Below are 27,434 nucleotides of genomic sequence, written 5' to 3' on the forward strand. Positions count from 1 at the left end.
AAAAAAACATTTAATTAGTAATATATCCAGCCAACTGCTTAAAAATCTATGTCATGTAATAAAACCAAGAGAGTATTTCAAAGATTTCCACACAAGATCTCCAAATTTGGGTGCAGAAGTCATCAGAGAATTCCTGATACATTGCTGTCTTCCTTATCGCACCAACAGAATGGAAATGTCCCGCAGCATGGCTGTAACCAGGGTCGCCAAAGATTATTGAGGAATGAGAACTGTAGAGGCACCACACCGATAGTTTTCTGATGTTCTGTCACCGCCATGTTTATTCTGTCCAGTACAATCATATATTGTGGGTCTACATAGGGGTCAAGAGGGTTGGATTCTGAAGGATCAGCTGATAATTCAAATAACAATGGAGGATCATGGTGAAGAACATTGTCTCCTTCACAGGCACAAATTAAAATATTATAACAACCCACTGCATCTTCTGGGGAAAAGACTGGAGTCACAAAGTGAGCTTTCCAAATAGCGCCACCTAGGAACACAACATTGAAATGTAAAATGTAATTGTCTATATAATTGTCATTTTAAAGGAAATCTGTCAGCTGTATTTTCTGTTCAGAGCTGCATACACTTTTGGTTAGCTGTTAGGGTATAAAAGCAAAGTGTACCTTTCCTGGGGCTGATGGTGGTTGTTTTTTTTAATTTTTCATAGAAGTGTCAAGGAGGTGGGGCCAAGGTGCTCAAATGCCACACCCTGGCATGCCTCCTCTCTCATCCCTACATCCCAGCCCCATCTTAATTAATGTTCAGAGCCTTGTAATTCAATTAAAGGTAAACTGGAAGGTTAGAGCGAGCAAGGAGGCATTCCAGGCTATGGCACGTGAGCAATCTCCGGCAACCTACAAGTGTTCAGGATCTACACAGTCAGATGCAACATCTAAGGGCAAATGTTCCACAGGATGCCATAAGAAACCTATATGTCTCCGTGCTCTACCATATTGTGGTGGCCCACTACAGGATGGTTTTTCCCCATACCTTCCCGCCCTGTCAGGCAGCGTCCCTCCGTGTCCCCAGGGCCCCCTGCAGTTGTATCTCCCAGGTATATAAGTTGTATATTTTATTGTGTATTGTAGCTTTAATAAATTTTACCATGTGATTGTTACCCAGGAGGTGCTAGTGACCAGCTGACCCCAAAGGTGACCTATGGGCTCCCTGCTAGTCTCCCCATATAAGCCCTGGGTGGAGCTAGCCTCATGCTCTTGTTCCTGAGGTTCAGTCCAGTCAAGACGTCTCAGAGTGTGTGTCCCGAGCATTGTAGGCCTCAAGTCAAGTCTTGCAGCCAAATATATATAAAAAACGATACGTTAAATCATAAAGTGCAAGCCTGCTAGTTACGTCATGGTCACCTGTGTGTAGCGAACCTCTAATGTCCCTAACATAAAATGGCGTGGCGCTGGATGTCACATCCGGCCACATCTGAACAAAAACCAAACAGATCCATTACTGGGACAGACTACATTGATTTAGAGCATTTTCATACCCTTGAAAAAAACATGTTATTGCTGCTGAACTCTTGTGAGAAAGAACAACCTCCCAGTGTTAAAGGGGTACTGCACTGGATGTCACGGCCGTCACTCCCCCTCCCATAGACTTGCATTGAGGAGGCGTGGCCCCTTTAACACTGGGAGGTTGTTCTTTCTCACAAGAGTTCAGCAGCACTAACATGTTTTTTTTGTTTTTTTCAAGGGTATGAAAATGCTCAAAAACAGCATTCGGAACATTTACTTCCGCATGATGACCAGTGGAGTACCCCTTTAAGAATGGTAAAGCCATAACATGGATTCAAGCGCATATTAAAATAATCCTGAAACAAACTTACTCTCTTTTTCATGCCAACGGACTGCGTGTAGATGAATTCCACAGTAATGGAACAGAAACTCATGTTCAGAGTGACGAGTGCTCTTTGTGAGTAGAGGCATTAGGTTCCTTCCATCAATTATTCTAAGGCAAGAGAAAAAAGTAGCTATAGATTGTTGCTTTAATTTTACTTTACTAAAATTTTGTGCTCCAAATTCCCACTTCCATTCATACAGCCTAATTTTGATTGGAGATGCAAATAGGAAATTTGATTATTTCATCATGACTTGATGCTTCATATTTTATTTCCAATGCACAATGGAGAAACATTGGTTGTGAAGATGGACTTTTAGGGTCTATTCATATGTACAGTATCCTGCGGATATTTGATGCTGCTGATTTGATGCTGTGTTTAGTCATTTCATTTACAAAGAAATCTGCAGCATAGAATTTGCAGCTTTAAATCCTGCACATCAAATATGTGCATGATATCGTAGGCCCTAAGAGTATGTTCACACGTACAGGATCTGCTGCATATTTTTGCTGCATATTTTCTGCAGCTAATTTCGCTACCTACCCATAGAAGTTAATGGGTAGCAAAATCAGCTGCACAAAATATGCATAAAAAATATGCAACAGATCCTGTACAGATTGCAGCGGCTCCCCCTGCTCCCTGAGCTAGGCCAAGAGCATCCACGATGTGCGAGTATACTGCGCATGTGCGCGGCGACTCGCATATCAGTGTTTCTGCTCATAACGACGTATTGCCACTCTGAGCAGGCACATAAAAAAATACCCTGTAGCGGCGGACCCGCAGCGTAAAATACTTTGTGGATCTGCTCATCTGAATGTACCCTAAAAGGGGTTTCCCCACTAAAGTAGTGGAGTCATTTAGCTTAAATAAGCTACCACTGAGTTGTTACCCTGTTTTGCTCCCTGCAGCCTAGCCTTAACATTTTTTAATACCACTGAGGTTATTATGAAAGCTTATTAGAAGTTAAAGGGGTACTCCAGTGAAAACCTTTTTTCTTTTAAATCAACTGGCTCCGGAAAGTTAAACAGATTTTTAAATTACTTCTATTAAAAAATCTTAATCCTTCCTGTACTTATTAGCTGCTGAATACTACAGAGGAAATTATTTTCTTTTTGGAATGCTCTCTGATGACATCACGAGCACAGTGCTCTCTGCTGATGTTATAATAATAAGTCTGTATTTATTTATTGTTGTCCTTAATGGGATTTGAACCCAAGTCCCCAGCACTGCAAGGCAGCAGTGCTAACCACTGAGCCACCATGCTGCCCTTAGCATACATCTGTGCTCGTGATGTCATCAGTGTTCCAAAAAGAAAGGAACTTCCTCTGTAGCATTCAGCAGCTAATAAGTACTGGAAGGATTAAGATTTTTTTAATAGAAGTAATTTACAAATATGTTTAACTTTCTGGCAACAGTTGATTTAAAAGAAAAAAGGTTTTCACCGGAGTACCCCTTTAAGAATGCAGCAGGGGAAAAAACCTTGTAACACAAACCTGTCTTTGGGCAAATCACCACCACCCAAGTAGACCACCGTTGGATAGATATCCATTAGACTTGTGGGTTCTTCAATGATCTCATTAGAAGGAATGATGCCCGGCCACCGGAATATCCCTGGAACTCGGATACCACCTTCCCAGCCGGCCATACCTTTTCCACCTGGGATTTACACATAATAGTTACATAGTTTGTAAGGCTGAAAAAGACATGTCCATCCAGTTCAGCCTACGACCCTATAGTGTTCCACCTAGTACCCTATAGTGTTGAGCCAAAGGAAGTAAAACCCCCATGAAAATATACTGTAAATGCCCTTCAAACAACTCCTTATAAGCATAAGATTTACGGCCGATCTGCTGTTGATACCGTTTTGACACTTTCCAAGTCCACCATTGGCCTTGGAAACCTTGGTCCCTCTAGACATGGACATGTGACCACTAAGCCAATCACTTGCCACAGGGGTCACATAAATGTGTTGAGAAAGACCAGAGAGTACAGAAACCAACAACACCAGAGAAGCGTCGGAACAGGAGAGGCTGGGGATACGCAATGTGAGTTTGACTTGCACAGATCTGCTCAGCTTTCTGGGAAGAGTCATTCCGTACTCACTTAGTTCTTCTGGCCCTTTATCTCCTATACCAGCACCAATTAAAACTTCCAAAATATCCCTATGGCATTTATTAATACATATATTGCATATATTTTATCATATTGTCTCACCTCTATACATCCCATTCCATCCTCCGATTTGGAATTTCCCATCTTTAACCTCTAAATGTCCTCCATGGTCAGAGGCAAAATAGATGATTGTGTTGTTCTTTAATCCATTATTATCAATAGCATTCACTACTGAACCTGCAAAAGAAAAAAATTAGGGAAATTCTTTACCTAACAGCGGCCATAGAGGAATCACATACTACGCATGGTAACCAATTGTAACAAATGGCATACTGTACATCTGGAACAGTGTTCAGCCCATTTTAGGGCCTGTTCACATGTCGTTTTGGACCTATGTACATTGTATGTATCTGTAACTCTCCCAGGATATGTTAAACATATCCATCGGCTCCTTCAAGTATGAGAGGCCACAATTTTTGTGTGTGAAATAGCATAGTATAAATACATTCAGACCACAAAAACAATCCTGACATAGGCCTCATGCTTATGATTTTGTTAAAGAGCTACCGTATTTTTCGCCATATAAGACGCTCCGGCACATAAGACGAACCCAATTTTAAAGGGTAAAAATCTAGAAAAAAAAGATTCTGCACCAAATACAATGTAAAGTATAGGACAGTGATCTTCAACCTGCGGACCTCCAGATGTGGCAAAACTACAACTCCCAGCATGCCCGGACCGCCAGGAGTTGTAGTTTTGCAACATCTGGAGGTCCGCAGGTTGAAGACCACTGGTATAGGAAGTTATACTCACGTGTCCCTGCCGCTCCGGACCCGTCACCGCTCGTCACCGCTGCCCTGGATGCCATCACGTCGCTACGCACGCCGCTCCTATTGGATGATGGGACGGCGTGCCTGATGACGTGATGACGACGAAGGAGAGCGCCGGCCATGCAGGGGATCCCGGCACGGAGCAGACACCGAGGAGGCAGGTAAGGTCCCTCCCGGTGTCCTGTAAGCTGTTCAGGACGCCGCAATTTCACCAGCGGTCCTGAACAGCCCGACTGAGCAGCCGGATTAGTGTCACTTTTGCTCCAGATGCGGCGGTCAGCTTTGATCGCCGTGTCTGAAGGGTTAATACAGGGCATAACTGCGATCGGTGATGTCCTGTATTAGCCGTGGGTCCCGGGTCGCAGGGACCGCCGCGGTATTTGCCGTATAAGACGCACCAACTTTTCCTCCCCAGTTTTGGGGAAGAAAAAGTGCGTCTTATACGGCGAAAAATACGGTATATAGTACACGTCTACAAAGGAGACCTATTTGCTAAGGCTTCATACTGTACATTGGATTGTAACACATTCATAAAATCTGGTAAAAAAGTTTTGGTATGTTCAGTCATATGCTGTATGGAAACCCCATGGAGCGGCACAAAGCCATAGAGATGCTGCCATAGAGATGCATCCAAATTAAGGGGCATCCTGGGGCCTTTAGAATGCTAAATCCGCCCTATTGTATCAATGACTTACCTACCATGAAGTCCATTTCTTCAACATTATCCCCATAAAGCCCATGCTTGCTTTTTCCAGTAAATGCTTTTGTGGTAACAAGTGGGGTGTGAACATGGAGAAATGAAACGATGAGCAGAAAAGGGGCTTTCGTATTTCTTAAAATAAAGAAAAAAAATGTGAAATTTTAATTGCAGAATCTAAAAATGTAGATTTTGTATGCTTAGTGCAGAGTGGGTGCCGGCTGTTATCAGCAGCAGACTCTCACCATTAGTGACTAAAAAAATCACTCTAATGCCCATACATGCCACAGTCCTCAGCAATGGGGGCATCTAGGTGGTTATTTAATACTTGCTGGTACTGTAAGGGTTCTGATCTCACCCACACAACACAATCCTGAAGTTGCTTTAGCAGCCAGGAGCCTTCTAAAGTCCTCTTTGGGTCCTCCCTCTGTTAACCAGCTTAGATACTACTGTGGTATAGCAGGGTGCAATGCAGGCCAGATGTTGTAACCCTGGGGGGCAGATGTTCTTAACCCCTTCTTGTCATGTCACCAAGGCGTGGTTTAGCCTTAAACACCTGAAGGTATACCGCTGGATCCTGGGCTAGGCACGGGGCAATGAAGACACCGACACCAAGTTACGGACAACGGTAGCTTTACTGAGGGTAGACAGGTGATACAGTCTATGCAGTACAGCCAATATCCCAAGGAGGCGACCAGTGACACAGGAGGACCTCGTAGGCTTGCTGGGACTTGCAGTACGTAGAGACACTTTAGTGCAGGCCACGGTGACTATATAGAAGACTTGACTTGACTGACTTGACAATTGAAATTTAGATGAATGAGCTGACATTGTGGCTGCAGACTTTAGGCTTGAGGCCTCCAATGCTCTGGACACACACTGAGAAGACTGCACTGGACCTCAGCAGGAGAAAGAATGCTGGAAGAGAGAGATTGTAGCTCCACCCCTGGTTTTTATAGGGGTGTCTAACAAACAGCCCAGAGGTCACTTGAGGGTCAATAGTGCCTCCTGGGTAACAAGCACATGGTATAATATTTAAAGCAACAGTACACTAGTAATACAAACATATATACAATAGGGGTTATACTGTAAAGGGGGCCCTGGGGACATGGAGGGACTATGCCTGACAGGGCAGGAGAAATGTACAGGGATACACGTTCCCGTACTGGGCCACCATACTAAAAGCACTGTTGACTGCAGCATCTAAGTTGTTAAATGAAAAGGGATGGAATTATATCAGATCCTGGCTATTGCAGCAGAGCATAATGTACCGCTAAAAGTTGAAGAATGGATCAGAGCTCCTGAGCAATCTGGGTGATGTACATGTACGGCAGATTGCGCTAATCTCTTGGTGGTATATATATATATATATATATATATCTGCTGTCACCAAGGGGTAAATGGACTACAAATTTGTCTTCCTTCTAAGAACTTTAACAATGATTATTTAGAAATATATTACTTATGCAGTGTACTGTACATCTATAATATCAAAAGAGTGCTATTGGATGAATCTTTTAATGTCAAAATGAGAAATGTATTGAAAAACTCAAGAGTACATACATCAATGCAATAAAGCATATTCGTAGAGTAGAATCAAGTGTAACAAAAAGCAAACAATGCTCAATGAGAAAGCATAGTAAAATAACAGACACACAAAGTCTTAATGGGTAGAAGTACGAGGGGTGGGGGGAAGGGTTAGGTATGTGTATGGATATCAGAAATGATATAATGTCAAGTGAACTATAGTTTGCTGAGAAATTGGCATCATCAGTAATATAGTAGATATTTAGAGAGCGCTGTCATATAATAATAAATTTAAATGTGTCCCAAAAATCTTTTATAAAGATAAGTAATAGGATATGTCCGGAGCGTGAGAAGAGGAGATCCATGGGTCCCAAATTTTGGTAAATAGTTCCATCGAGTCAGCTCGGATTGCATTTAGTTTTTCAGAAACCATTATGGAATTAATAAGAGTAATTACAGTACTAACTGAGAGATCTGGAGAGCGCCATTTAGATGCTACATGAATCCTGGATGCTAACAAGATGAATTGAATCAATTTAAAGCAGGCATAAGATATTCCCGTAGGTTTAAGACTCAGCAAACAGGTAGCTGGATCAAGTGAGCGTTGTTTACCTGTAACAGACTTGATGAGTGACATAATATCTCTCCAGAAAGATTTAACCTTAGAACAAGTCCACCATGTATGCAGCATCGATCCCTCCACATCTCAACCTCTAAAACATAGTGGAGATACTGAGGGATAGACAGCATTTAGTCTGGCAGGAACTAAATATATTCTATGCAAAATCTTTAGAGCGGTTTCTGCCAAAGATACCTGCCTACTGAGCTGAGTACAGTAGTCGTGCCATTGGGTTAATGAGAGATCTATCTGGAGGTACTCTTCCCACTGGGACATAAATTTAAGTTTAGTATCAGGTGGAGGAATAGATTATAGAGAGAGAACCTGGCTGTAATGGGGAGTATAAGGCTAACTTCTCAAACAAGGATGGTTCTACCATAGTTTCTTTTGATAACAGAGAGGTGAGAAAAGAAAATACCTGAGAGATCTTAAAGGATTCCGCTAAAGGTGGGTTGTGGTATGACGTCTTTACTAATTAATTTGTTCGTCACTAGAAAGTTGTTCAATGTAAGTAAGTTGTTCCTATACCACCATGAAAAATTTGAGCCTTTGACACCCAGAGGGAACATTGGGTTGTGCAGAATAGGCATAGCAGGAGAGATAGGAGATTGTAAATGGGACTTAAATCGTACAGATCGCCACATCAAAATAGAATACAAAGATATAGTAGCCCTAGTCTTAATATAAGGAGCCACCAGTTTTGTAACACACATCAGTGCACGGAGTGAGTAAGGAGAAAGTAGATCATTTTCCAATGTTACCCATCTAGGATAGGAGTTCGGTGCATTACAGAGAAGGAGTTGGGCTAATCTAGCCGCCCGGTAGTAAAGGAGAAGGTTAGGTGTTGACAATCCCCCCATCCTCTTGTGATAATACATGATCGATTTAGGTATTCTTGGATGATTACCTCGCCATATAAATTTGAAAATCGCAGATTGTAGTTTTCTAATATCAGCCACCCTAATTGGGACAGGCAGTGTGCAAAATAAGTATAATATTTTCGGGAGTATCACCATTTTTACTGAGTGGATCCACCCCATCCATGAGATATGTGGAAGATTCCAATTTTTTAAATCCACTCTAATAGCTTTAAAGAGGGGTATATAGTTTACCTTTTAGATTTCACTGAGGGATGTAAGGATAGAGACACCTAAGTAAGAAAGAAAAGAGGAAGGAGATTTCAGATTAAAGTTGAGGGAAATGAGGTCAGATACAGATTTAGAAGTTTGGCAATGCAAAATCTCAGATTTAGATCTATTCACGACAAACCCCGATATTGTAGAGAACTTATCAAGTAGTACAAAAAGATTGGGCAGGGAGATAAGCGGCTTAGTAATGGTAAGTAAAAAATCATCGGCAAAAAGTTCACCTTATATTTTGATTCCCCAATGTGGACGCCTGCTATATCTGGATTGCTTTGAAGAAGCGTCGCCAGGGGTTCCATGGCTAAAGCAAATAGTGCTGGTGATAAGGGGCACCCCTGGTGAGTTCCCCGTCCAATCTGAATTGGAGAAGGTGAGGGGGATGGAAGTTTGAGGTAGGCTTGAGGACCAGAATAGATCACGCAAAATGCATCAACAAATGGACCTGAAAAACCCATAGCCTGCAAAACACCAAATAAATAGGGCCATGATACTGTATCGAAGGCTTTTTCGATATCAAGCCCTACTAACGTAACAGGAGTGGAGGTGGAGGAGGCCCAGTTGACTATGTTAAGGACTTTACAGATATTATCTGGGGCCTGTCTACCTCTAATAAATCCCACTTGGTCGTTATGAACAATATCAGGGAGTATAACATTTAATCTCTTGGCCAGAAGGGATGTAAATATTTTTGTATCTAAGTTAATCAATGAGATTGGACGGTAGTTAGACGGGATAAGAGGATCTTTCTGGGGTTTGGGGATAACAACTATGGAGGCCATCAAAAATTCAGGGGGCATTGGGGATCCTGTCAGTAATTTATTACAAAAATTAACAATGTGTGGAACTAATATGGATTCAAACTTCTTGTAAGTTTTAAATCTTACCAAGTTTTAAATCTGAGATTGTTGCAGAGACCTCTTCAGATGAGATGGGGGCATTAAGAGCATCTCTAGTATTAGAATAAATTGAAGGAAGAGAGAGAGAGCGAAGAAAAGTATTAATAGTGGGAGCAGAAGGGGGTGTGGCATTTTCTTTATATAGTGAGGAATAAAAATTATGAAAAACCTCATAAATTCGTGATGGGTCGGAGGTGGGAACACCAGGTTTAATCTGTATACGGTCTATTCTATTTTGTCTTTGCCTCTGTCTAAGCATGGACGCCAGAAGACGGTCCAGTTTGTTTGGCCATTTATAATATGTAGCCTGGGTCCATTTTAAAGCCTTCTCCGTATGTTCCTTAAGCACCTCGTCCAAGTGTAACCTAGTAGTCCGTAAAGCTTGTAGGAGATACGGAGTAGGGTTGTTCTGATGTGCTATGGTTAATCTGGCTAATTTATTTTCAAGAGTGGCCTGTATCTTATTGCGATCTTTTTTTCAGTCGTGAAGCAACAGCTATAAGTCTACCTCTAATAAAGGCCTTATGGGCCATCCAAACCCAGCCCACATCTGATTTGGCAGTACAGTTGGTGGTACAAAAAGTCTGAAAGGTCTGTTTCTATCTGGTTACGTATGTGTGGACGACATAGAATCGATTCATTGAGTCGCCGTGTAAATGGAGCATCACATCTATTTCCAAATTGGAAACATGCAAAAACTATTTCGTGATCAGACCACACACATGGAATATGTCGGGCATAGAGGAGATGAGATAAAGTGGTCGAGTTAGTGAGGATCCAGTCAATTCTGGTGTAAAGTCCATGAGCTGGGGAAAAATAAGTGTAGCCTCTCTGAGTTAAATTGTGTTCCCTCCACGTGTCCGCAAGCTCATTATCAAGAAATGTTTTAAGTAAAAGCCTATGTTGAGTGCCCGAGCGTCTAAATAAAGTGGTGCTCGATCTGTCCAGAACTCTGTTAAAGACCATGTTGAAGTCTCCACACCATATCAGTTTATCATAAGAAAGGGTTTGTAGTTTGGCAGCAATAAGGGTAAAAAATGTCAGTGGATCATCATTAGGTGCATATGTGTTGATGATACATATTTTAGAGTGAATGTGAAGGCCCTCCAAAATAAGGTAACGCCCATCAGGATCAACATGGGAGTCCTGGACAGAAAGGGGGAACTCATTTTTAAGAAGAATTACCCCTCCTCGGGTTTTGTTGGTGTAGGAAGCCATAAAGTATCTATTTAATCTGGAGTCAAAGAATTTAGGTTAGGATTGCGGAGTAAAGTGAGATTCCTGCAATGCAATAATATCTGGGTTATGTTTAAGGTAATCTTTAAATGCTTTTTTCCTCTTCAAGGGGGTATTAAATCCCCTCACATTATGGGACAGGACACGACACATTGGGGAAGGATAATACAAAGTGATGGAAGAACAACAGCACTGGACATAAGGAAAACAGTAATAAGATATGATTGGAGCGTACATTTGAACAATACCACAGGAGATACACATTAGGATGGGGACAAGGAGGAGGTATAGTTAAACAAATAATGGTAAGTAAAACTGCAATGAACTTGAGTAAAACAACTAATACAAAATCAAGGAGTCCAAGGCCGGTGGGAGCAGGGAACTCATCGCCACTCATGACCCCAGCTCCCAGCAAAACCTCGGAAAGTGAGGCAACATGTTAATCCATCCCGCCTAGCACCACAAAAAGTACAAAGAAAGCCATCTTATCAGATTCAGAAAACAAATCCAAAAAAATTAACCATCTGTCATAACATCATAAGGCAACATCTGAGAGTATATAGGTAAGTAAGCCGAGGATATAGAAGAGGTGGGAAAAGAGGGAGCAGGATTAATGTAAAGAAGAAGGTAAAAAGGGGGAGAATAATTAGTAGGAAAAGAAGGCGAGGTGAGAAGTCATGATATTATGCCCTTCCTTTAATTTGTCGGTTAAGTCCAGCACGAAATTCAGGTATTTTATATCCGAACAGTGTCCAAATACACATAGGTAGACAACAAAAATGTAGTCAAATCTCCATGAGGATATGAAACATCACTAAATCCAGCATGTAAAATCCTGCAGGATGTAACGTCAATCAGGGTGACGAGCCTGTGAATGTTGTCATTTATATGGCGAGTCAATACGCTGCCAGACTCTCTTCATTTTAGGCTGATGGGCCAGTGGAGCTTCGTTTTCATCATAGGGTATTTTCTCACGCTGAAGTATTCCCAATGCTTCGGTAGGTGTGCGAACTATGTAATTCTTAGAACGCAATTGAAACTGCAAGCTGAAAGGGAATCCCCAGCAATATCGCACTTGCGCCTTTTGTAGGGCCAGTGTAACAGGTCGCATGAGTCTTCTGCGTTCAAGGGTGGAGGAAGCCAGGTCCGCATATAGATGCACAGACTGAGGTAAGCCCGGTAGCAGGGAAACATTTCTGGCAGTCTGGAGGATGCGATCTCTCATCTCCGGATAATGCAGTCTAAGAACCACATCCCTCGGGACCTCAGGGTTTTTTGGTCGCACTAAAGCTCTGTGAATGCGGTCCATTCTAAATTGTGTTGGATCAACCTGTGGCAGCAGGGATCCGAATAGAGAAAGGGCCATGGTGGGAAGGTCAGTGACCGTCTACGGTAGTCCCCAGATTCTAATATTTGCCCTCCTAGACCTGTTTTCAAGGTCCTCCAACTTTAGTTCAATAAGATTCATGTGGTCAGTGTGTTCAATTATGGCTTGTCTGTCAGTTTCTATGGCTACCGCTAGATCATCAGACCTCAGCTCCAGGTCTGAGACTCTCTGGCCTAAGTCACTCACCTGCTTGGTGAAGTCAGTCACCGCTTGAGAAAGTTCAGCTTTAAACATCTGTTGTATGGACTTGTAGAGTTCTGCAGGGTTCATAGGATCCGTTGGCAATTGTATTAGGGTCGGCTCGTCAGCTATATCAGCTTCCTCAAGGAGAGTCGGGCTTGAAGCGCGAGAGGTTGTCGGCGCCATTTTGGATTTCGCGCCGGACCCAAAGACTTCATGTAAAGTCTGAGATATGGAACAATTTGTTCCTGGAACACGGTTTTTATCTGTCTTTGTCTTATCCGCCATCTTGGGAAGTGGTTTTCTTCTCACGGGAGCTGACGGGTCAGCGCTAATATAGGTGCTTTGTAGCGGGTGGCGCGGAGCTCACATAGAACACGTCCTGTTCAGCAAGCTGCGTGCATGCGCCCTTCTGGATGAATCTTTTAAAGGGGTAATCTGCCCCTAGACATCTTATCCCCTATCATTTGGATCTGATCCCGTCTGATTGCGGGGGTCCCGCTGCTGGGTAGTGTTGCTCGCGAATATTCGCAATGCAAATTTTATTCAAGAATATCGCATAATCGCGAATTCGCGAATATTCGCGAATATAGCACTATATATTCGCAATTACGAATATTCGTTTATTTATTTATTTTTTTCACAGTACACATCACAGTGATCATCCCTCTCTGCTTCCAGCTTGTGTGGTGTAAAGAAGGCTCTAATACTACTGTGTGAGACTGGTGTACGAATTTTCGCATATGTGAAAATTTGCATATGCGAATTTTCGTATGTGCGAAAATAAAACGCGAATATTACGAATATGTGAATTTTGTGAATATATGATGAATATTTGTCCATATATTCGCAAAATATCGCGGATTCGAATATGGCCTATGCCGCTCAACACTACTGCTGGGAACACCCGCGATCTCTCCTGCAGCACCCTACGTCATCTGCTGCACGGAACAAACTTCGCTCCGTGCCTGATGACGGGCGATACAGGGGCCGGAGTATCATGATATCACGGCCCCGCCCCCTTGTGACTTCACACCACGCCTACTCAATGCAAGTCTATGGGAGGGATAGGGGATAAGATGTCTAGGGGTGGAGTACCTCATTTAAACCTACAATCGATCACAAATCTCCACCAGCCAAGAACTGGCATACAAAACTGGCTGTGAATAGCAGTTTTAAGAAATCACCTATTTTTTGTGTAACAGGTTAAAAATTCACAGAAAAGGAATAAAACAAAGTAGTGTTCTAAAGAAAATTATTGTTTTTTTTTTTCTAACGTGCACCAAATTTATCAATCCCCGTGTGATATTACGATAAATATGTTGCATGTAAGCAAAACCAAAACCAAAGCAAAAAAAATGAATTCAAAACAAAGACAATAAGTGTCTCTCAATACTCATACAGGTCGACTATTTTATTGCACTATTAAATCAACATACCTGTTAATGAATTGTTGCACCTCCCTCACCATCTGCGATGCAGTTCTTTCCACTTTCATTGGTTGCTCAATGATTTCATGATTTCTCATAATTATACAGTTCCAATACTGTAGAAATCCATATTTTAAGTACCACGTGATGAAAAATAAAATGGTAAACAGAGCACTGTAGACAATGACATTCCGGTGGATGGTGAGCATATTACTGTATCTGACAATCGCTAGTGTCATCACCGCCAAAGCCATGAGCTGAGTTAGAAGGGTAAGTTGTGCTCGATAAGCGACATCCATTTCCAGTAACCCTCCAGGCTGACACTCGTTGATGAGAGTAAATGGTGCCCCATAGAAATAATCAAAGCCGTGGCTAAGAGGATGGTGGCAAAAATCATTGAGGGACTCACAATTCAACCCAAGATGCCATTTGCCTAAGGTCAGAGAAAATGAGACAATTCAGTAAAAATAACCTTGTTCCAAAGTATTAAAGAAGTACTCTACCCCTAGACATCATATCCCCATCCAAAGGAAAGGGGATAAGCTGTCCGATCGCGGGGGTCCCAGCAGTTCCTGCTGCACCCGGTGTTCGTTTAGAGCGTCGGGTGCAGCGCCAGAGGCTCATGACGTCACGGCTGTGCCCTGCTCGTGACGTCACGGCCATGCCCCCTCAATGCAAGTCTATGGGAGGGGGCGTGACGCGGGCCATCACGCCCCCTCCCATAGACTTGCATTGAGGGGGCATGGCCGTGACGTCACGAGCGGGAAACGGTTGTGATGTCACAAGCGGGGTGTGACCGTGACGTTAAGAGCCCCCACCCTGCATCATCAGTCGTCATCCGGCACAGAGCGAAGTTTGCTCCGTGCACTGGATGTCTGGGGTGCCGCAGCCGAGATTGCGAGGGTCCCCAGTGGTGGGAACCCCACGATCAGACATCTTATCCCTCAACCTTTGGATAGGGGATAAAATGTCTAGGGTCTGAAAACCCCTTTAATGGACTTTTCTCCTTAGATTCAATGGATAGGTAATAATCACCAGAATGTAGGATCCAGGTTCACTGATCCTCCTAGCCACAAGACTGTTGCTAAGAGGTTTGTGACTAAGCCCCTGTCACTCCCTTTACAGTCTATGGCACTAGCAGAAATAAGTGGGAAACCAAAGAAATGAGGGAATCAGAATGAGAGTTTTGACTGTATAGAAAAGGTAGGACAGCCTAAAACGTTACCTATAAATCCAGTAGAATAGCCTTGTTTCTGCAGAATTGAGGCGAATGTAGTTTCATTAGGGGGGAGTCCACCAGGTGCACCAAGCCACTTTATAACACGATCTCCTCCACACGAATCCATACCTAATATAACAACTCTGGTTACAACTCACTTTATGTCTCATGTAAGAAATAGCACAAAGTGCAGATAACTCCTATAGAAACGTATATTGTGACACATACAAGGAATAACATAAGGGAATATTCAGGAATAGAAAAATATAGCTAGACCCCAGCTTTATAACCTTCACAGTTAGCTTTATAGATACAGTATATCATCTTTATAACATCTTCTCTTTTAAAGGGGTATTCCGACCATAGACATCGTATCCCCTATCCAAAGCATAGGGGATAAGATGTCTGATCACAGGGGTCCCGCTGCTGGGACCCCACGATCTCCATGCAGCCCCTAGCATTCTGTGCTTAACGCTGCTCCCGATAAATGATTGGAGGAGGTGTGGCGCAATGTCACAAGAGGGCGTGGCCATGATGTCACGTCTTGGGAGTAGCGCCTGTCACAGAATGCCGGGGGGCTTCACAGAGATTGCGGGGATCCCAGCGGTGGGACCCCTGTGATCAGTCATCTTATCTCCTATTCTTTGGATAGGGGATAAGATGTCTAAGGCGGGAATACCCCTTTTAAAGGGGTACTCTGCTGGAAAAAATTAGTTTTTAAATCAACTGGCCCTAGAAAGTTAAACAGATTTGTAAATTACTTCTATCTAAAAATCCTAACCCCTCCCATTAAGAACCGTCCAGAGGTGTCAGCAGTGAGCATTGTGGTCAGACAGAAAAGAAATTCAAAATGAAAAGAACTTCCTCTGTAGTATACAGCAGCTGATAAGTACTGGAAGGGTTAAGATTTTTAAATAGAAGTAATTTACAAATCTGTTAAACTTTCTGACACAGTTGATAAACCAAAAATAATTGCATTCAGCCCTGGTTGTCTTGACATAGTCCGGGGTCTCAGGCTGCCGATCATTTTTAAAATCTTTTTATTACTGCCACCGCTGCTTTAAGAGCGGTGGTTCTTGGATACTCGCGTGCCGCGTACAGGGGAAGCCCCCAATGATGTCATATTTTGTTTGGTGCCGCCGTGAAGGAGCGAAGCGCCACACCACTATCTCCCTTGTAGTCACACCTGCCGCAGCATTCAGGATGCTCGCATGACACAGATAACCCACACCATGACCTCACCTCCCACCTCCCTACCACATCTGCATCACAATTTTTTCTAATTCTGTAGCTCTGTGGCTGTTGCAAAACTACAACATAGGTATGTAGCAAGGCAGTTAGGTAGCCATGTATGTAGGTATTTAGGTAGTTAGTTAGGCAGACAAGTATGTAGATAAGAATTTAGGTAGCCAGCTATGTCAGTAGGTCAGTGTTTCCACAACCAGGGTGCCTCCAGATGTTGCAAAACTATAACTCCTAGCATGCCAAACGCTATCTGGGTATGCTGAGAATTGTAGTTTTGCTAAATCTTAAAAGGGTACTTTTAAATCAACTGGTGCCAGAAAGTTAAACAGATTTGTAAATTACTTCTATTAAAAAATCCTAATCCTTTCAGTACTTATCAGCTGCTGTATAATCCAGAGGAAGTTCTTTTCTGTTTGAATTTCCTTTCTGCCTGATCACAGTGCTTTCTGTTGACACCTCTGTCCATGTCAGGAACTTTCCAGAGCAGGAGAGGTTTGCTATGGGGATTTGCTTCCAGTAAGGTACATTGGTTGGGGAACACTGCCTTAGCTGGGAGCTGCTCCCGCTCTATAGCAAAGATGGCGGTAAGGAGTTAAAAGTACCGCTTTGCCATCTGGGACTTAAAGGGGTACTCTGCCCCTAGACATCTAATCTCCTGTCCAAAGGATAGGGGATAAGATGTTTGATCGCGGGCGTCCCGCCGCTGGGGACCCCTGTGATATCTCCTGCAGCACCCCCATTTCTCAGCTGCACAGAGTGAGGATCGCTCCATGGCTGATGATGGGCGATACAGAGGACGGAGTATCTTGACATCACGATCTCAGACCAGATCTCAGATTTCAGACCAGAGCAGAAGACCCCGGGAGACGGACGGAGGCAGGTGAGGGGATCTCCATCCGCCATTATGGATGATTGGATCCCCGTGGCAGCACTGCAGGTGATCATCTATTTTAGTGACTGCACTGCCGCAGATGCTGTGACCTATATTGATTATAGCATCTGAGGGGTTCATGGCACACATCAGCGCGATCTCTGATGTGGGCCGTTACCGGTGGGTCCCTGGCTGCTGATAGCAGCCGGGCCCTGCCGCGCATGGCCCGAGCATCGGTCCAATGCTCGCGGTCATGTTCAGGACGTAAATGTACGTCCTGGTGTGTTAGGTACCACAGCACCAGGATGTACATTTATACATAATCATGTATATAGGCTGAGCTTGTTTATTTTGAAAGGGGGAAAATGACAAGACTTTAAAAGAGGTCCACCCTTCCTTATTGGCAAATTCCATTAAAGGGGTATTCCAAAACTTAAAAATGTATACACTATCCACAGGATATCGGATAAGGGTCTGATCTCAGGGGTCCACTGCTGTATGGATGGGTGGGTCGGCACACACTCCATGCATTATCTAAAGAATTGCCGGAGAAACCCGAGCACTATACTCTGTATCACTATTCAGTATTTTCCGTATTATCAACAAAAAGAAACAATCAAGCTGAGAAATGAAGATGCCCAATTCAGATGACCAGGGACAGCCAGAGTCTCTCTATGCACATTGAATAGGGTCTAGGTTTTCTAACCTCCAGCCGTAGGTTGTTACTGCCAGGGAAAGCCACTTCTGGCCAGAATTTGTCAGAGAGATTTATGAAAACCTGTGCAGAGGAAGAGTGGTGCAGTTGCCCATAGCAACCAATCAGATTGCATCTTTCATTTTTCAGAGGGCTTTAAAAAAAAAAAAAAAAAAAAAGCCATTTGATCGGTTGCTATGGGAAACTGCACCACTCTTCCTCTACACAGGATTTAATGAAATTCTCCCTGTATTATTACATGGCAGATGTTTTTCCATTCATGTATACATATGGGACATCCACCAGGGTGAGGGTCACTGTAAGGGTACGTTCACACTGGGAAATTTAAGCTGAATCTCCGCTTGCAGAATTCAGCGAGCAGCAATTCAGTCTGGCAGCTGCCACCCAAATTCTTTGGCAGTAGGACCCCGCAGCCCAGTGCCATCACCATGTTCCTTCTTTGCACTGAACAATTTCAGTGGCGGAATTGCTCAGGGTGAAACGGAAGACCCATTCACCCTGACTTTAAAGTTCACTGCGTGGAATTCTGTGGGAATTACATAGTGCTGCTTTCACACTGCAGTTGTGACACGGCAGTGCGACTGACGTCAGGGAACATTAGGAGAATAGCGGGAGAAAATAAATCCTCGTCTTTTTCTCTTGCTACTCCCGTCAAAAAACAAAGGTGCCCAACGGACCCTATAATAGTAAATGTGACCTGTCGGGACCCGTTTTTGCCCTTTGTGCCCTGAAGGCACAAAAAAAAGTGCCTAACGGACCTTTTCCAACACGGCATAATGGCAGTGTGAAAGGGGCCTTGCAGTTTGGCTTATTGGGGGGGGGGGGGGGGGGTTATAAAGAGTCCCTCTTTTTACGACATCCACTCACTATAATATCGTGAAGTCTACACCTGTCAGACTATTTCGTACCTATAGTGATCCAGCATATTGTTAGTCTTTGGTTTTGGCAAGAAGGAATGTAGGACTCAAGGTATTGTCCTTATGTCAACTTACACTGGTTGTACAGAATCGTCATTACATTCAAATTGTCTTGGTAAATGTTTACTTGTAGTGCTGAGTGTGTCAGATGTTTTAGTGCTGAGTGTGTCAGATGTTGTAGTGCTGAGTGTGTCAGATGTTGCAGAGCTGAGTGTGTCAGATGTTGCAGAGCTGAGTGTGTCAGATGTTGCAGAGCTGAGTGTGTCAGATGTTGCAGAGCTGAGTGTGTCACATTTTGTAGTGCTACATTTGTCAGATGTTTCAATGCTGATATTGTCTGATATTGTAGGCCTGAGTTTGTGACTTCATACTTTGTTACCAGCGTCCTTCCATAGCACTGCATACAAACCTTTCCCCTTAGATACACAAATGATTCAAATGATTCAGTAAAGAGACAAGTTCAGGTTCCTACACAATATTGGATGTGATCCTACAGAGTGTCTTGTTCTATTTGCTCGGTCATTTAATAACATTAAAATAATTTGTGAGGATATGATATTTACTTACCAGACCTTAGCGCATACCGTCCTGTCATAAAAGCAGCCCTGCTTGGTGTACATAGCGGTGCTGCTGCAATGTGCTGGGTTAATTTCACTCCATCACTTGCGAGTCTGTCAATATTGGGCGTCCTTTATAAAGAATAAATATGTAAGTTTTTGTTCTGTAATATTGAAAAAAAATATGTAAAAAATCCCCCGCTAGGAAATATCCTGTATATGTAAAAGAACATGTGGTGAGGGTGCAATGAAAAGGGTAGATGTAGATGTTATTTCCCTAGGGACAGACGGAATTAACCCCTTGTGTTTGTGATGCCAGGGTGTGGTTATCCTCTACCCCACCTGAGGTATGGCCCCTGGTTCCTGGGCCAGGCATGGGAAAAATAATCACTCCTATGCAAGGTTACGGACCAACGACAGCATTCCTGAGGCAGACATATGCTATAGTCTTTACAGCTCAGTAAGGCTCAAGGAGATGACCAGTGACTTAGGAGACTTGCGAGCTCCCTGGGACTTGTAGTGGACTTGGAGTAAATTGTGCAGACCCACGCTGACTTTACTGACTTGACTATGACTGACTAGACTTCATCCCTGTGGTTGGTTACCAGGCCTTGACGTTCACCTGAAGGGGCACTTGGTGATTGAAGCGTGGCTGCGTGCTTAGGCCTAGGTCTCCCTTAGGACACCAGACACTCTTAGGTTTTGACTCTACTGCTCCTCAGCAAGGTCTAAAACTGCTCTGCTCCTCCCTTTGTATATAAGGGAGCAATTTGGAGGACTCCCGAAGGTCACCCACAAGTCACCTGGTCACTGACACCTTCCCTGGTTACACAGGACTTGGTAACAACATTTAAAGGCATTAAAGGCATATGAACATTAGAAAGACAAATCAATAAATAACATAGGACACTGTTAACCATTTAGGATACACATAATGAAGGCGGACTCAGGGGACACTGAAATAGAGTCCACCACACAGGACAGAAAGGGTACAGGAGAGCAATTTCTGTACCGGGCCACTACAAACAAATAAAATTTTTATTGTAATATCGGAATGCATGAATTTGGCATCATTGAATACCATCGCATAGTAATAGTAGCACAGTCATCATAAACGCAGACTGTGTGCATACGGAAGCTCCAGAGCGTGGAAAGGGAACCAAACTTCAGATTTTACGATATACATAACGTGTGGGAATGCGTTATATATAGTAAAATCTTTATCCTCATCATCCCCGGGGGACGTTCCTGCCCTCAGGGATGGAGAGGATATGAATTTTGTAAATCTTCCCCGCCACCTCCGTAAGTAGTCCCCTGGGCAGGGAGCTATACTTGCAAAGCAAAAAAAAGGAAAAAAGGAGATCTACCTAGTTCCTTCAGCCGTGCTGTAATCATGCCCTTGCTGTGTAATTGACAGTCCACGTCCCCGCTCTGCTTCATCTGCTTAGAGAGCGGAGCGGGAGGAAGGCTCCCACCTCCATTGTGTAAAGTAGAATATTTGCAATGGAGGTTCTAAGTCTACAATGGAACCACAGATCCAGGTGAGTAATACATTCTTTTACTCAGGTTCACCCACACTATATTCATGTGTAATCGGTTTAGTGAGGGTGAACCAGCTGTCAGATTCACTTTAAGGGTAGGGGCACACATGCTGTATTTTGCTGCAGATTTTCTGTGGCTGATTTTGCTACCAATTGGTAGAAAATAGGTAGATAGGTAGAAATATACACAGCAGCAAATACGCAGCAACATTTGGCATGTGTGACCCTACCCTAAGGCTTCCTGCATTATTTTTATATTGGTTTTAATGTATGGAGAAAGCTCCCTCTAGTGGTAGCTGCATATAGTTAGTTTTGTATCTTGAGGATTTCACAGCTTTGAAAAAACAAAACAAAAAACAAGAAAACAATCATGGTTGGGCATTCACTTTATATAGCAAGAAAAAACGTCTTACTTAGTGTTCCTTAGTGTTTAATGTCACCAGGTTAGAACGTTATAAGCATTTCTCACAATAATATTGCTTCAGTCTTTTATAGTTGGAACGTACCTTATTGTGTCATTTCCATAACATCCAATATCTCCAATGCCAAGATCATCAGCAATCATTAGAACAAAGTTGGGTTTACGGTCTGATGCCATTCCAAGTGTGTCACCAGCTAAATGTAAGATAACTAGAAAAATCCTAAAACAGACAAAGTCACATGGTAGAATTCATGTTACTATATACAGGTGCATGGTAGAATTTATGCTACTACTGAATTCACAATTACCTCTTTCAATCTACACTGGCCATTGCCAAACTGGTTACACTTTTTATATAACGTATTTTTTCACCGTATAAGACACACTTTTCTTCCCCAAAACTGTGTGGGGGGTGGTGGAGTGGGGAGGGGGAGTTGGTGTGTCTTATACGGCAAATACACATTAAAACCCTGTCCTATCGCGGCGGTCCCTGCGGCCATCAATGGCCGGGACCCGCAGCTAATACAGGACATCACTGATCGCAGTGATGCCCTGCATTAACCCTTCAGACGTGGCGATCAAAGCTGACCGTCACGTCTGAAGCGAAAATGACACAAACCCGGCTGCTCAGTCGGGCTGTTCGGGACCGCTGCGGTGAAATCGCGGTGTCCCGAACAGCTTACAGGACACCGGGAGGGACTTACCTGCCTCCTCGGTCCGATCGGCGAATGACTGCTCCGTGCCGGGATCCCCTGCATGGCTGGCGCTCTCCTTCATCGTCATCACGTCATCGCGCACTCCGTCCCGTCATCCAATAGGAGCGGCAAGCATAGTGATGTGATGCCGGCGACGGAGAGTGAGGATACCGGGCAGCAGAGACATTCCGGAGCGACGGGGACACCCTGGGGACGCGGCAACAGCGATGGAGTGCGATATACAAGGCAGCGGTGACGGGTCCGGAGTGGCGGGGACACGTGAGTATTATCTCCTATACCAGTGGTCTTCAACCTGCGGACCTCCAGATGTTGCAAAACTACAACCCTGGCATGCCCGGACAGCCAACAGCTGTCCGGGCATGCTGGTAGTTGTAGTTTTGCAACATCTGGAGGTCCGCAGGTTGAAGATCACTGTCCTATACTTTACATTGTATTTAGTTCAGAATCTTTTTTTTCTAGATTTTCCTCCTTTAAAATTGGGTGCGTCTTATGTGCCGGAGCGTCTTATATGGTGAAAAATATGGTAATATGCCAGAATTGCCAGGTATAAAACAACCCTGTACTCCCTGTCCTGCTTTTAAAAGCTTAGAAAGTAAAGGCAATAGATGATAAAGAGTTATTCCATAGACATTACGTTACGCATTTCAGGGTCTTTAGCACCCTTTCCTCAGATTATGGGGTGAATACTCATGCCATCCTCTGAGGAAGGGGTTCTAAAACCCTGAAACGTGTCATGTACTGGCTATGAAATAAAAGCTGATTTGTGTTTATACAAACTATTCCTCGATTAGTGGACTGCACCAAAAATCCAGGTATTTTCTTCTGTGTATCCACGGCATCCAGGACATTGAGGACTACTCCATACAGACATATTTATGTTAGTTGTGCTGTTATAGTTGTAGACACCTAGATTGTTAAGGACTATTGGTTCCCTTTTATAATGCTTCCTATGGAAGTTTCATGTTATGAGGGTATTTTTTTAGTGTACACCATTAAAACTTAAATTTTAAATGGGCGTGCACCGCTTGGGTTGGAATTGCTGAATTGCTGCACCCTCCCTGGGTTTTGCTGAACTGATCTATGGTTATTCGGTTTACCAAAATCACAAGTGGTCAGAGTGGTATGTAAACTAAAGTGATAAAAATGGGGGGGATAGGGAATCAGAACCTCTGTTCACCGTAGGTTACCAGTTTAAAGTTAAAGGGGTATTCCAGGCAAAAAGTTTTTTTTATATATATCAACTGGCTCCGGAAAGTTAAACAGATTTGTAAATTACTTCTATTAAAAAATCTTAATCCTTCCAATAGTTATTAGCTTCTGAAGTTTTCTGTCTAACTGCTCAATGATGATGTCACGTCACGGGAGCTGTGCATGATGGGAGAATATCCCTTGCATGATGGGAGAATATCCTCATAGGAGCTGGACAGCTCCCGGGACGTGAGATATCAGAAAGCAGTTAGACAGAAAACAGCAACTCAACTTCAGGAGCTAATAACTATTGTAAGGATTAAGATTTTTTAATAGAAGTAATTTACAAATCTGTTTAACTTTCCGGAGCCAGTTGATATATATAAAAAAAGTTTTTGCCTGGAATACCGCTTTAAGCAGCACCTAAGGTCATGTCCAAAAGGCCTAAGGCCATGTTCACGTGGCAGAATTTCTGCATTGGATGTTTCTGCCGCAGAATTTCCCATTCCAGTGTCCGCATAAAGAATAGACATGTCTATTCTTTTTTGTGGATTCCAAAAGGAAATACATTTGCATCTATGAGATAGTTCATTTTTGAGCGGTCCTAGTGCCGGCATGTTCTGCCGGCGCTATACTGTCTGTGTAATGTCCGCGCAGAGATTTTCCGTGAGGACATTCCACTGTGTGAATATCACCTAAATGTTATCTTTGCATCCCATTTACTATTTATACCATTGCTTTTCTATCTGCAGTAATTGGAACGAGTTATTAGACAGAACCTTAAAAACAATGCATGTTCTACATACAACAGCTCAATGCTACTTACCCGTGCCTTCTTGTTAAATCCATTTCTTACCCTGAAGTAAAGAAACATACATCATAATATAGATACAGGTCTATCTAACTGATATTTCTATGCTGATTTGGTGAAACTCCAGAATGCTGACACTTACTATGTTAGGTCTGTAAAGTCTTAGTTAAAAATTAAGCATTTTCAGCGTCACAGCCCATAAGGAAGGCAAATTGTGCAAGGGAGGAAGACTGAGGCTTGTGTTCCTCCCACCAGTCACATTGGTGGCTCCCTGGTAGCTATGGCTCCGGGGCGTCCACAGGGGGGGACTCCTTACACTCTTTGAACTAAGGCTGTTGAGAATGGGGGTTGCACTGTAAGGGACAGTACTATTGTACTTGTGTAGTGTTGTGGTTGATGTTGGAATTGCCCTATGTGGTTGGAGTAAACTTAAACAACTCATATTCTCTTTTACTTCAGCAGAGTTCAGCAGTGCCAGTCCCACAGAAGGGAGGCTTTTGGCTGGAGAAGGGTAATCCACAGTGTTAGTGTCTGTAGGGGACCAGAAGCTGGTCCTTTTTCTTTAGCCCTTGATATTGCTAGTCCTGTTGTCTTTCTTATTGCAGTTGGTAGTTAATGAATCACTGTAAAGCTCAGAGGTGGGAAAATACTCAGGTCATGGCTCAGGTACTTAGAATAGCTGAAGAAAGCTAGTTCCTGTTCAACCTACACTCTTCTCAGTAGAGAGGCTGGCCCAGGTTTATCAAACCATGTGAGAGAAAAAATAGAGAGATTTTCCCACAGCAACCAATCACAGCTCAGCTAACGAGCTCTGGTGAAGTGAAAGCTGAGCTGTAATTGGTTGTTGTGGGAAAATGTCTCTATTTTTTCTCTCACACAGTTTGATAAATCTGGGCCAGCGCTGCCTCTACATTTTCTCTCGCTAGGTAGATAGGTTTATATCTCAACTCCCTACATTTCTTCTTCCTCTTAATAGAGAGGCTGGACCAGTGCAAGCTTCTCCTTACCCTCTAAAGGGGTCCATCGGTGTGCATTTGTGTGTGGTAACCCCTCACTGCTCACAGCCATTCCTGGTACAGAACAATTTCAACATTACAAACAGAATAAAGTAGCAGAAAACATTATAGAACAGTGCAAATCAATGCAGAACATCACAGCAATCAAATGAACACATAAATTCAGGCAGTTGCCAGATGACTCCAGACCACAAGCCCTGTGGGACATCACACTTTTAAAGGGGTACTTCGGTGGAAAACTTTTGATTTTCAAATCAACTGGTGCCAGAAAGTTAAACAGATTTGTAAATTACTTCTGTTTAAGAATCTTAATCCTTCCAGTACTTTTCGGTTGCTGTATACTCCAGAGGAAGTTCTTTTCTTTTTTGAATTTATTTTCTGTCTGAACTGTCCAGAGCAGAGAGCATTGTGGTCAAACTGAAAATAAATTCATGTTTCCTCTGGAGCATACAGCAGCTGATAAGTACTTGAAAGATTAAGATTGGGAACGGCTGCTGTAAAAATTGTCAATCTACCAGTCCCGAAATCCATCCATATACAGCTCAATCTAGTAGTGCCTGTAGGCAGCCATAATAATTATTATAATTTTTTTATCTATACAGCAATGCAGGGGATTTGGAGCTCTTTATAAGAAAATTAGTTTTATCCTTTACACAACTACAGTAACCCCCCGACATGCGATGGCCCCGACATATGATAAAATCGACATACGATGGCCTCTCAGAGGCAATCGCATGTCGATGTCAGCATCGACATACGATGCTTTTATATGTCGGGGCCATCGCATTAACTGCTATCCGACAGCGCAAAATGCTTAAGCTGCTGTCGGATAGCAGTTTAAGCATCCCGGGCAGGTTCGCTTACCTATTCCCGCTGCTCCGGGTCCACTTCACGATCCTCCGGCGTCTTCCGCATCTTCTCCACGGTCCGGGCCTCGCTTTCCGGCGTCGTTATTACGTCAGTGCGCACACCGCGCCGACGCAGCAGCGCAATAACGTCACCAGAAAGCGAGGCCCGGACCCTGCAGAAGATGCGGAAGAAGCCGGAGGATCGCGAAGAAGACACCGGAGCAGCGGGACAGCATCGGGAGCCCCTGGGACAGCATCGGGAGCGGTGAGGACCTGGTCCGGAGCGGCGGGGACAGGTGAGTACAGCTTCCTATACTTTACATTGCACGGATCCCTCAACATACCATGGATTCGACAAACGATGGGTCGTTTGGAACGAATTACCATCGTATCTTGAGGGACCACTCTACACAGGTCAGCCATAACATGAAAACAACCGACAAGTAAAGTCCATGGAAGCTAAAGCAGTCAATCCACATCTTTCTTCAAAAACTCTGGTTTCTCCCTGCTTCAGTGACGCTGTCACGCCCCCTCCCATAGACTTGCATTGAGGGGGCTGGGTGTGACATCACACGGGGCGGTGTTGTGACGTCACGGTCTTCCGTCCCCGTGGTCGGGAGCCAGACCCTCCAGCACTTCCGGAGCAGTAACAGGTGGGTGCTGCGTGCTATATTGCGGGGGTCCCCTAGCAGGTCCCCCATGATCAGACATCTTATCCCCTATCCTTTGGATAGGGGATAAGATGTATAGGGGTGGAGTACCCCTTTACAGGGGTACTCCGCTGCTCAGCATTTGGAACAAACTGTTCCGAACGCTGGAGGCAGTGTGAGGTGGATTTTTCAAACCCATGCAAAAGTCGGACACACCGGCCCCCGGGAGCTCGTGACATCATAGCCCCGCCCGCTTCATGACATCACGCCCCGCCCCCTCAATGCAAGTCTATGAGAGGGGGCATGCTCTTACACTGTGCAGTATTGCACCGAAAATGCAGTTTTCAGTTAAACGGTTCAGCTCGCAGCTGATTCAATACATGCTACAATTACGACAAAATACATTCACCTTAAACTTAACAAAACCGAGTGGCATCTGTTCTTTTTATTCTCAAAACTGCATTACCAAACCTGAACAAAAATTGAACAACTGTGTAAGAACACCCTTATTCTACATGGAAATAATGACAAACCTTTAAAAATATGGGTCAGGTTTGTTTACACCAGTGGTCTTCAACCTGTGGACCTCCAGATGTTGCAAAACTACAACTCCCAGCATGCCCGGACAGCCGTTGGCTGTCCGGACATGCTGGGAGTTGTAGTTTTGCAGCATCTGGAGGTCCGCAGGTTGAAGACCACTGGTTTACACAATACTATATACTACTACAATGGTAACACAACGTGCATAGAACTTACACTTCTGCTGGATCCTGTGCTGCTTCCTGGATGTGACTTCCTTACAGCTTTA

General features: G+C 43.7%; 1 protein-coding gene across 3 annotated transcripts; it reads right to left on the reverse strand.

Annotated features, from left to right (window-relative positions):
• LOC130356837 (arylsulfatase D-like) lies at positions 1-27,434 on the reverse strand. 3 transcript variants are annotated; one of them, XM_056558839.1, is made up of 11 exons: positions 27,383-27,434; positions 24,128-24,158; positions 21,483-21,617; positions 19,446-19,567; positions 15,137-15,259; positions 13,921-14,344; positions 5,490-5,626; positions 4,067-4,201; positions 3,346-3,508; positions 1,841-1,962; positions 1-493 (listed from the first exon to the last, which is right to left on the reverse strand). In XM_056558839.1, the coding sequence occupies exons 2-11, from the start codon at positions 24,148-24,150 to the stop codon at positions 123-125; spliced, it is 1,755 nt and encodes a 584-aa protein (XP_056414814.1). In that variant the 5' UTR covers positions 24,151-24,158; positions 27,383-27,434; the 3' UTR covers positions 1-122. The 3 variants fall into 3 exon arrangements, with proteins under 3 accessions (XP_056414814.1, XP_056414816.1, XP_056414815.1); XM_056558841.1 differs by lacking the exon at positions 27,383-27,434 and adding an exon at positions 27,036-27,054; XM_056558840.1 differs by lacking the exon at positions 27,383-27,434 and adding an exon at positions 25,120-25,289.

The sequence above is a fragment of the Hyla sarda genome, chromosome 2 (genome assembly GCF_029499605.1).
Source record: "Hyla sarda isolate aHylSar1 chromosome 2, aHylSar1.hap1, whole genome shotgun sequence".
Lineage (NCBI taxonomy): Eukaryota > Metazoa > Chordata > Amphibia > Anura > Hylidae > Hyla > Hyla sarda.

Bases quoted from the DNA above. Each gene is read 5' to 3' on its own strand.
- LOC130356837 (XM_056558839.1), bottom strand. From the start codon at position 24,150: ATGGATTTAACAAGAAGGCACGG. The intron at 15,260-19,445 runs GTAAGTAAATAT...TTGTTATATTAG, and splicing joins ACGGTATGCGCTAAGGTCTG to GTATGGATTCGTGTGGAGGA. The intron at 5,627-13,920 runs GTATGTTGATTT...CTTTATTTTAAG, and splicing joins GTGCAACAATTCATTAACAG to AAATACGAAAGCCCCTTTTC.